This window comes from Diplotaxodon limnothrissa, linkage group LG10 (genome assembly GCF_057381915.1).
Source record: "Diplotaxodon limnothrissa isolate DT_005_m linkage group LG10, D_limnothrissa_male_GT1.1, whole genome shotgun sequence".
Taxonomy (NCBI): domain Eukaryota; kingdom Metazoa; phylum Chordata; class Actinopteri; order Cichliformes; family Cichlidae; genus Diplotaxodon; species Diplotaxodon limnothrissa.
In genome coordinates, this window is record NC_140605.1 from 23,757,654 (window position 1) to 23,768,182 (window position 10,529).

At 43.7% G+C, this 10,529-nt stretch overlaps 1 protein-coding gene across 1 annotated transcript; it reads right to left on the minus strand.

Annotated features, from left to right (window-relative positions):
• Nucleotides 1-213: 213 nt before the first annotated feature.
• LOC146624498 (uncharacterized) lies at nt 214-7,175 on the minus strand. The gene is made up of 2 exons (XM_085363971.1): nt 7,141-7,175; nt 214-2,068 (listed from the first exon to the last, which is right to left on the minus strand). Exon 2 carries the CDS (start codon nt 1,774-1,776, stop codon nt 214-216), a length of 1,563 nt encoding a protein of 520 aa, XP_085220097.1. The 5' UTR covers nt 1,777-2,068; nt 7,141-7,175.
• Between the last annotated feature and the right edge of the window lie 3,354 nt (nt 7,176-10,529).

The following is a 10,529-nucleotide window of genomic DNA, read 5'->3' on the forward strand; positions in this document are numbered from 1 at the left end:
AAATACAAGGATGAAAACCTTATATTTAAAATGATGCAAACCTTAAATTGAAAACTTTATATGTAAAATAATGAAAACTTCATATTTAAAATGAAAACTTCAAAAAATAAAAGGATGAAAACCTTATATTGTACCTGCATAAACTACTAATGTGTTAATCAGTGCATGATCACTTGACAAGTCATTTTTAATCACCACGTCATTTATTAGCAGTTAGTACAAGTTCTCCTCTAACAGAATTGCAACGGGATGTTGTTCTTCTTGAGGCACGGCAACATAAGCAGTCATTGTAGTTGTTATCATCTTTGAAATCATTACTCTTAGGCATGGCAACACACACAACACTAATATGAGCAGTGCTATCATGATGAGACCTAGAAGGAAAAATGGCTTTGCTACAGCAGCCAGCCATGAACCGCTGAACAGCCAGTCAAGCCAGCCTTGTGCTGTAGCTGCTCCAGGTGTGTGGTCAGTGACATATTTTTGCAGAGCGGTCAAATTCTGCAAAGCTTCATAAATGTCTCCTCCAGTTTCGTATCCATCAGGGATAAAAGTGCAACATGTTTCCCCGATCAGCTTGCAAACTCCTCCTTGTGATGCTGTTAGCAGGTCTAGTGTCAGTCTGTTCTGCAGCACCATCGTTCTGATGGCCTGCTGTTCTCCTGCTAAGGCAGTTCCCAGGGTCTTAGTCAAGTTGATGTGTCGTAGCAGAGCATATCGGTTGATTTCCACATGATCCCGCACCTCGGCAACTCCAATGCCGGGGATCAAGCTCTGTAAGAATTTCACTCCACCTCCCCAGATGCGAAACTCTCCCGGCACTCCAGTGTCCACTGTAATGCCGAAAGAATTGGGTGAGGCGATGTCCACTTCACGTCTCTGCCGGCTGCTTGGGTGATGTGCAACACTTTGCATGAAGAAAACGTGATCTGATAGTTGCACCAGGGCGCACAGACCCCCCCAACCTTCAGGGAGTGACAGATAAGCCTTATTGCCACATAGGAAGTACCAGTCAGCCAAAACTCTAGTTCCTCTACTGCTGGGTGCCGTCCGTGCACATCCTGTCTGGTACTGAGTCTTTGTTTGTAGTGGCATTCGGTAGCTGTAGTCGGAGCGACAGTTGAGGCTCATCAGCGTCGTGTTACTGGCACAGGTGGCGTTGATTGAACAGCCCATACACTTCCTCTCGTTCCTTGGTGGGCAGAAAGTGTATATGTACTTACATAGGTGAGTAGGCAGCTCCCCCACTGCCCGCGATCCATTGTTCATCACACATACTGGCAGTTGTGATGCGTTCAGTTTGTTCAGTAGAATTACATCAGGCAGCGGGTCTGAGACTTGGGGCCAGGTCAGTAGGTATGTCTGTCCGGAACAGTTCACATTTGTGAGTGATGATGACCTCCAGGTTGCTTTCGCTGGGATGCTGTAGTTGGCTTTGGACCAAAGAGTACCGTAGCCTGGATGTGTTGCCAGGCCCAACAGGCACCAACTGCGATCTTCAGGTATGCTGTACGGCCACAGGCCAGACGTCTGTGAGGATAGGGGCATATGGGTACATGCATAGCAGTCAGTTTTGTTATTCAAGTGAGCTGTAGTGTTCATAAACTGCCACCAGAAGTTAGTGGCGTAGCCATGGGGAAACTTGGTGTACTTTCCTTTGTCATACAGTGTCTGCCTTTTCTCCATATAGCGTGACTTGTTGTCCCTCACGGAAGCAAAGGTGAGGAGCCCGGCCATGGTCAGGGCCGCTGCAGTTGTTAAGAGCCACCACCTCATGACGACGGAACACACCCTCCTGTCGCGAGTAGACCCCCCGGCCAGGAAAGCTGACCCCTCCACCGGGCGAGATCACAACAAGTGGGCAAGCCTGCCGTCAGCTGTGTTTAGATGGCTTCACTGACTCGCCTGCAGTGACTCTGATGGATCCAGGATGGTCGTTCCGCAATTTTGCAAGCGGTCGGTGTAGTGAGGAGGACTTGGTATGGCCCCTCCCACCTGGGTGTGCTCCAGTTTTTCCTTTGGAGCACCTTGATCAGAACCCAGTCACCGGGCTTTAGTCTGCAAGACACTGGAGAAACATCATCAGGTTGTTGATTATGTACAATGATCTCTTTGTTTTCTAACAGCTTAGACATCCATTCTGCTAATGTGTTTTCTCTGATTGCTTTGTCTATTGGTTGACTGGTGATAGGCAGTGGAAACGGCCTGCCATGAATGATTTCAAATGGAGTTAGTTTATGGGAGCCTTGTGTTAAGCGCATCCACATTTTCACTAAACCCAAACATTCAGGCCACGGCCTTCCTGTTTCCGCCATGCATTTCCTGAGCCTTTGTTTTATAGTGCCGTTAGTTCTCTCTACAAGGCCTGCGCTCTGAGGGTGATAAGCACAGTGGTGTTTTATGCTGAAACCGAGTGCTTCAGAGACCTTAGTGATGACATCATTTACAAAATGAGTTCCGTTGTCTGATCGTATCAAAGCTGGGATGCCATATGTGGGTATGAAGTGATTGCACAGGCACTTTGCTACTGAAATTGCATCTGCCTTTTTCACTGGATAGATTTCCGGCCACTTTGAGAACACGTCTATAACCACTAGGGCGTATTTTGACCCTTGACATTCGCTTAGTTCAATAAAATCCATATGAATTGTGTGAAAAGGATGAGGCGGAGTTGGAAAACGGCCTCTTTTTGGTCGCAGGTTACCCTGAGCATTATATTTTTGACACGTCATGCACGTTCTGACAAATTGTTTTGCTGAAGTTTCAAAATTTACAGTGTAGAAATGAGAGTTGACAATACAGGTCATTCCCCCCGATGACAAATGCGTACAGCCATGAGTCACTAATGCCGCCATCTTGTGGAGCGATTTTGGCAACACTGGCTTGCCATAACACATCATTAAATCGTTTGTCAGAACTGCACCGTGTTTTAGCCATTTTGCCTGCTCTGCTGTGCTTGCTGCTTTTTGTTCACTTTGCAACACATCCAGTGGAATCTGATGTGTGTTTATTGCCATCAATGTCATGTTTGTCTTTTGTGCCGCCTGTTTTGCGGCTCTGTCAGCAAAATTGTTGCCTGTAGTAGTAAAGGAGCCATCAGTTTTGTGTGCTGCACATTTACACAATGCGAGTTGTTGTGGTAAATTTATTACAGTCAGCAGGCGTTGTAAGAGGCTGGCATGCTGGACTGGTTTACCGGTTGATGTAATCATTCCTCTGTTTTGCCAGAGCTTTGCAAAATGATGCACAGCAGAGAAAACATACTGGCTGTCTGTATAAACGTTTATTTGTGTATCTTTGTGTATTTCACATGCACGAATAACAGCTATCAGCTCAGCGCTCTGTGCAGAATATGAAGAAGAAAGTGGTTTTGCTTCTATTATTCTACTGTCTGTGGTTACTGCGTAACCTACACAATTTCGGCCTGTGTTGTCTTTAGAGGCTGATCCGTCCACAAAGACATCAGTAAAACCAGCTTGTGGCTCAGCATGGATGTCAGGGCGGGGTTTGGTGTCTTTGTCTAATTCTGCATGGCAGTTGTGCACATCTCCATCAGCTGGTGTGCTCACTAGAGTCCCTGGATTCAGTGTGCCACATTTTTCCAGTGTGATGTGAGACTGTGATAGTAAAATGCCTACATACGATAGCTGTCTGGCATGAGTCAGGTAAGAGAGATTGGCTTGCAGCAGTATAGATGTGACAGCATGCGGGACCTTGACAACTAGTTTGTGCCCTAAGACAATGTCTGCTGACTTCTTTACTGCTTCTGTAGCTGCTGCACAGCTTTGGACGCAAGTCGGCAGGCCCGAAACTACAGCGTCTAACTTACACGAGTAGAATGCTAGAGGGCGCTGTTTGTCACCAAAAGCCTGTGTCAGAACTGCCTTCATGTAGCCGGCCCCCCCATCAACATGCAGCACGAAAGGCTTGTCATAATCAGGCAGGGCCAGGACTACATTTGTTTGTAAAGCCACCTTTAGGTTAGTAAATGCTGTGTCTGCCTCTACCGTCCACGTTATTGTGTCGCGCAAAGCGAGGTTTTTGCCATAAATCATGTCTTGGAGTGGCTGAACTGTTAGTGCATACTCTGGAATCCAAGCTCTACAGAAATTACACAAACCTAAAAAACTCATCATCTGTTGTTTTGTTTTAGGTTTGGGTGTGTTTTGCACTGCCAGCTTTCTGGTTCCCAGCAGTGTTTTGCCCTGGCCTGTGAGTGTGTGTCCGAGATATGTAACGTTATCACTCCACAGCTGCAGTTTGTGTTGTGAGACTTTGTGGCCCTGTTCAGCCAAATGCTGTAGCACAGCAAGTGTGTTGTCTTTGCACGCCTGCTGTGTGTGACCGGTTATCAAAATGTCATCTACATACAGCAAGTATTGACCTAACTGTGGGAGCCTACAGCTAGACATTGACTTCTTCAGTGCTTCTGCATAGAGGGTTGGGCTATTCTGAAAACCCTGGGGCAAACGAGTGTACGTGTACCTCTGACCCTCAAAGGTGAAGCCAAACAATGGCTGTGAGTCTGGATGTAGTGGAACTGAGAAAAAGGCGTTTGAAAGGTCGATTACTGAGAACCACTGTTCGTTCGGTGTGACCTGATTTAAAATAGTGTGTGGATTAGCAACCACAGGTGAGATTTGTTCAGTCACTTCGTTTATAGCTCTCAGGTCATGTACTAGACGGTATGCACCCGCGGTAGCTTTTTTAACAGGAAAGATAGGAGTGTTACAGGTGGCTGTCTTTGTTTTTATTAAAATTCCTGCCTTCTCCATGTCTGCTATCACTGGGCGAATGCCATGTCTAGCCTCAGTAGTGAGTGGGTATTGAGATATCAGTTTCAGGCAGCTGAGCTAGTGCTGCCTGGTGTCATTCAGTCAGTTGTGCGTGTGTTTCAGCGACATCGGTTAGGTGTACAGCAGGCCTGACTGTGACCAACCAACCCAGTGTGTATCGGAAACACCCCGTCCGGCGGCCTTGCAGCCAGCCTTCATGAGTGTCTTCCGTTTTTTCATAAGTGTCTGCTTCAACCCTGGCTAACACATTTCCTAAATCCTTCCAGTCTGAATGATAGTTATGCGCTACAGACACGTGTGGCTTAGGCATGCGGTTCAAAGCCTTCACGGCTGCTGATTGGATTACTGAGCACACTGCATTTCCCGACTTTGTGACATACAGGTGTTGTAAAGTCAAACTCTATTGTCCTAGCTTCCACACTTGCTGATCGTAAAGTGGGTCTGGGCCTGGAGTTTGTTTAAATCTCAACGTGTTGTGATAGTCAGTGGGTTTCTGGAAATAGGATGTGGGGGGTGTATATTTGCGGGCCACATTGTGTAGCTTTGTGAGCTCGGGCAACTCAAGAGTCCAGTAATAATGTGGGACACCGTAGCCTTGAGAGAGAGACACGTTGCTGCTGTATGCCGTGTTAATGCTATCTGGCTCTGGTGTGTTGTCATTTAGCATGCATTCAGCAATCATGCCATTCTCTTCCGGTACCACGCCTATCTTGAGTTCTGTCAGAGCGTCTCTTCCTAGTAGGTTTACTGGGCATGACGGGTCATATATGCATTTAATGAAGCACCTGCGGCCACTTTCGGTATGCATTAGTTCTAACGGGGTAGTTAGTTGTTGTACAGTGGTATGGCCTGTGGCTGACTTCACAACTAATGTGTCTTTTGAGTACTGTAAGTTTTTAGGCGGCTGCCTTAGAACCGTTTTACATGCTCCGGTGTCACATAACATTTGGATTGGTTGCCCGTTCACATGAATTAGCAGCATTGGTTTGTATTCTGACCCTAATAGCAATTGTTCTATGTTAAAAACTTCCCCTCCCTCATCAATGTTCATGTCTTGTGTGTTTTCTAGTCACATGTCGCTGTTCTCCATAGATTCGCCACTGTTTTGCCTGTCATTGTTTCTCCTATTGTTTTGTGTCTGTGGCTTGCTCCTGCAATCTCGTGCAAAGTGACCTTCTCTCCCACAGTTAAAACAGGCATTGTCTTTGAAATATCTGCTGTTTCTGTTTGGGTGTTTGTGTTACTGACATTTTAGCTAAATCTGCCTGCACTGAACCGTAAGGGTTATTCACAGCTGCATCTTTCTCTGTGTGCTTGGGAGTTGATGCAGAGGCAGTAACATAGGGGGGAGGGGCTGCAGCCGTTGCTTCAGGCACCTCACAGCTTTGCTTTTGTTTTTTATTCTGTCTCTTTTCTCTATTCTCAGCACGTCTCTGTTGCTCTTTTTTCCATGCATCTAGGAAAGTTAATTCATTTGTGCGTTTTCCTTTCTTTCTAAGATTTGTGGTTGCACTTATTTCTTTTAATAAGCTATCTTTGAGCTGCGTTAAAGCTGCGGGGCTGCATGTACCCTCCCACCCAGGACATGACGTCTTTTTAGGATTACGCCATCTCCTTGCGCTGATTTTTCCTGCACCTGGATATTTATTTTCTATCCACTGTTCGTCATTAATGAACTTTTGTGTATACTGCCCATTATTGGCAACAGGTTTTGAGGTTTCATTCCCCATTTTTCCAATTTTTTTTTTATTATTTAGTGTATCTGACTTATTTATTTATTTATTTATTTAGTCATGCATGTACTTATATTATTTATAGTATATTGACAACACAGCTGCTATCCACCTTCGCTGGTATGAGGAATGAGAGTGGATGCTCACACGCCCTTCTACTTTCGGACTATTTCCAAAAGCGGTGTGAACTTTACGAGACGGAACTCGACCGTTTTCCCAAACCACCAGCACTTCAGCAAACAGCAGCGAAAGAAAAACACAGTAGGAGCAGCTCAGTCTCTTATTGGACCGTGAAAATTCAGCTTGCTCCGTTAATTAAAACAATACACACACACACATTCACAGCTTCGACGCGCGCGACCGGAACCCTTATAATAAGGGGAGCTCCCAGAGCTACTTACTCCCTAGACCCAGTCTAGACCCAGCTGGGGGAGCTACCCAGAGCTCCAAAGCTACCAGTCGACGAGCTTCCAAAGCTTCCAGTCGACGAGCTACGCTACCAGTCGACGAGCTTCCAAAGCTACCAGTCGACGAGCTACTTCCGCTATTTTAAATTCCCTGAATTTAAAATACGATTTTACGCAAGATTGTGTCAGTGTGTCTGTATCTACCTGGTCAGTGTCGCCGGGTCTGGTCCACCTCGATCGGGCCCCACCACCGTGGGTCGCTTTCTAAGAACGTTGGCCAAGACTCGAATTTAACGCTCTTGGTCTTTTATCACACACCTAGTATGTGAGCTGTCGACAGGCGAGCAACGTGGACTGGTCACGGAGATGGGACACGATGGAGGCGCTCCGGCTCCGAAGGACCAAGAAATGTTGGGGGAAAACTCTGTAAAAAACCCAGGAGAAATAAAGACACAATGAGACAAAGTTACTTTCTTTATCAAACGTGTACACGGGTGAGCTGCTAAGAACAACTCACACCATGCACAGTGGCTTGGTAATTTTTATAGGCACAGAGCACAGAGACAGTGAGAACAGGATAACAAATAATAAACAGATAAAATAAAACAACTCCATATATGGTGCTAGTCTCGTCAGCAGAGAGCTAGGGAAGATAAAACAATCTAAAACAATATGTCCCAGAAACAAGATGTCTTTGCTGGGAAAGTCTAAAAAGATAATTCTAAACTAATCTAACCATAGGCAAAGGGCAGACAAAAGGCATCTTTGTACATTTAAAAGAAGGTAAAGAAACATAGAAACATTTTTCCTGTAACAGGTGGACATTCGCATGCAGAGTTCAGCTTTTGAGAGAGAAATACCCGTGCTGTATCCATGTACATCATCTTCTTTAATAAAACAAAGATCAGTTTTTGTGAACATGTAAATTCCTTCCTGTCTGCTTACTGGATTACAAGGTTATAAAGGTTTTTGAAGACATATGACTAATGATCACAACATCATTACTTTGTTTGCTGTTGGAGATGTGTGACAAACAGTGTGACATGTAGGATCAAGTGAATCTGACCACAGTTGCAATGCAAAGGCATAGATACTGGTCTACTGACCATCTGTCAACCACCAGTCAGGAGGGAAAAATGCGTATTCCCCAACCTCTTGCTAGTCATTCCTGGAGGTTGACTGGAGCTGCAAGGAAAATGACTTTCAAAGTCCTAGTCACAATGGTCTACACACTGGTCAGTAACCTCCTAGAAAACACCTTTTCTGAAAAAACATGTATTCCCAAATGGTTGGCAAAAAAACTTTGTGTGTGGATATTGCTGAGGTCGTAGTTTGAATGGCGGTCATAGACAAACACTGTCGAGCTAGTCTCCAAGCTGTAAATGAACTGTGAAAAGTTTTTTAATGCAAAGTGGAAATGGAGAAGTTTTACCCTTAAAGTAAAAGTTGTGTCTCAGTGCTAAAAGCTTGCGCTTTTATTTTGAAGGTGAGCCTTCTGTTTCTAGTTTACACTTTTTCAAGTTTTACTACCACTGGGGAGGTATTTGCAGACAAACTTGGACGAAACTACAGGCAGCCATAACATTTAAAGCAATAACTAGGTGTATTTTGGTGGAGCACCTTCTTTACACCCGATTTTATCCATCAAAAGCAAGAAACCTCCAGGTACAACTCCCAAGAAAACAGGGAATCCACATTTTTCCTAACATATTCAATATTGCGGCAAGCTCTTGACTCTTTGATGTCACAATGTAATATGAGAAACTTCAACAACTTCCCAAATATGCATTAAATATCATTTTGAATAAAACATTTCTATTCCACAAAAGTTAAATGTGTAGCAACACCTCAATTCGCTGTCAAAATAAAAGACCAGTTAAGAAGTTGCAAAGCGCGTTCTCGTACACATAAAAGGCACTGTTTTTGTCCGCTAGAGTGCGATTTTCACTGCATATTCTGCACCACATCTCTGTGCTTTCATCATTTGTTTGAAGCCAGCTCACCTCCTGCGCTTCTTTTGCGGTTCGGACTCTTTCTGACATTTCTTTGGTGGAGGAACACCAAAGTAATTTCTTAAAGGAGCTTCTTTGACATCTTTAAGAGTTCCAAACAAATGTCTGTCCTCCTCCAGAAAATCTTATGTACACAAACGCTCGTTGCAACTTCTTATCTGGTGCGCGTCTTTTATTTTGACAGTGAATGCGCACCTGCGGACCACTTATGTGCACCGCTGTCAATAAAGGCCTTTGCAGTCATATGTTTGAAATCTGTATAACCACTGTTAACATTTAAAGCTCTACCTCCATATTCTAGATGGATACATTGTTATGATGGATTAGAGGACTGTAAGATTGCAAACTTTAGCATGCAATGTAGATAAAATCTAGAATTTAGATTCAAATTAAAATGTATTTTGTTGTAAGTACAATGGTGACATATCATTTTATGTTTATATGTCAAAGTTGTTTGAGGGCAGCTCCCTGCCCAAACTGAAAATGATGCTATAGAAGCAGTGAGACTGAATTACAACAGTAAGGGTGGGCCTGGACAGCTAAACAATGGAATGACACTCACTATAAGCCTGGGAAGCTGCCACCTTTGCATAATAATTCTCCATAGGTTTGTCATTATAAACAACACCTTTCACAAAGACACATCATTATATGACACATTGTTGTTATAGAAATATTAGTGCCTTCTTTAAGCTTCCAGTTCTGCTAGATTTAGATTAGAATGGTAGTAGGATGTTGGTTTTATTAATACAGTGCAGGTGTCAGAGTAACACCAGAAGAACAGCTCGTGCATCTGCTTACTGTGCAGCCAAGGAAAGTATTAATCATATCACTCCCCGTCATACCTTGTGAGACCTCACTCTGATATTGTGCTGCAAAGTCTTCCGTGCATTTATGAGTATCTAAGTAGGAGTGAGAAAATGTGAGACTGGGTTACTGGTTACCATTCTGTTTGAACATGAATGATTTCTGATGCTTAATTAAAAAGCAACCCTGAAAATGCGGAACATATTGTCCCATGACTTCTTGCTATAGTTCACCAATGAATCATTTTTAAAGATAGAATTTGCTGGAGTTGAAAATATAGCACATGGAAACAAAACCAGTAGATATATGGGGACGGCAAGAGAGGAGGAGATTATATCGGTGTTCCCTGTCTCTCCACATCAGAGAACAGCTTGTTCCACACCTCTGTTATCTCTCACAATCCTTCATATTAACGTTGGTCATCCTTTAGCTTCTCTTTCATCTTACATGCTAGGCAAAGCTGGAAAGACAAAGATATTGTTGTACAAAGTTTGGGAGAAAAGTGTACAATCTAACAATTTTCACAATTACATAACACTAAAGTCCTTACAGCAAGATTTTTCAGCTTGAAACAGTTTTCTCACTGAGTGCCTGCAAAAATCTACAATAAATATTTCATACTATAAGAAGATATTGCTATTCTGTGCTTTAAAAAATGTAAGCTTTACAACATAATACTGTACACTGTGTTGCTGCCATAATACCTTTTTTAATAGCTAGAAAAAACACACTTTCTAATGATAAATGTCTGCATGTGCTCTAAGTTTAATTTGC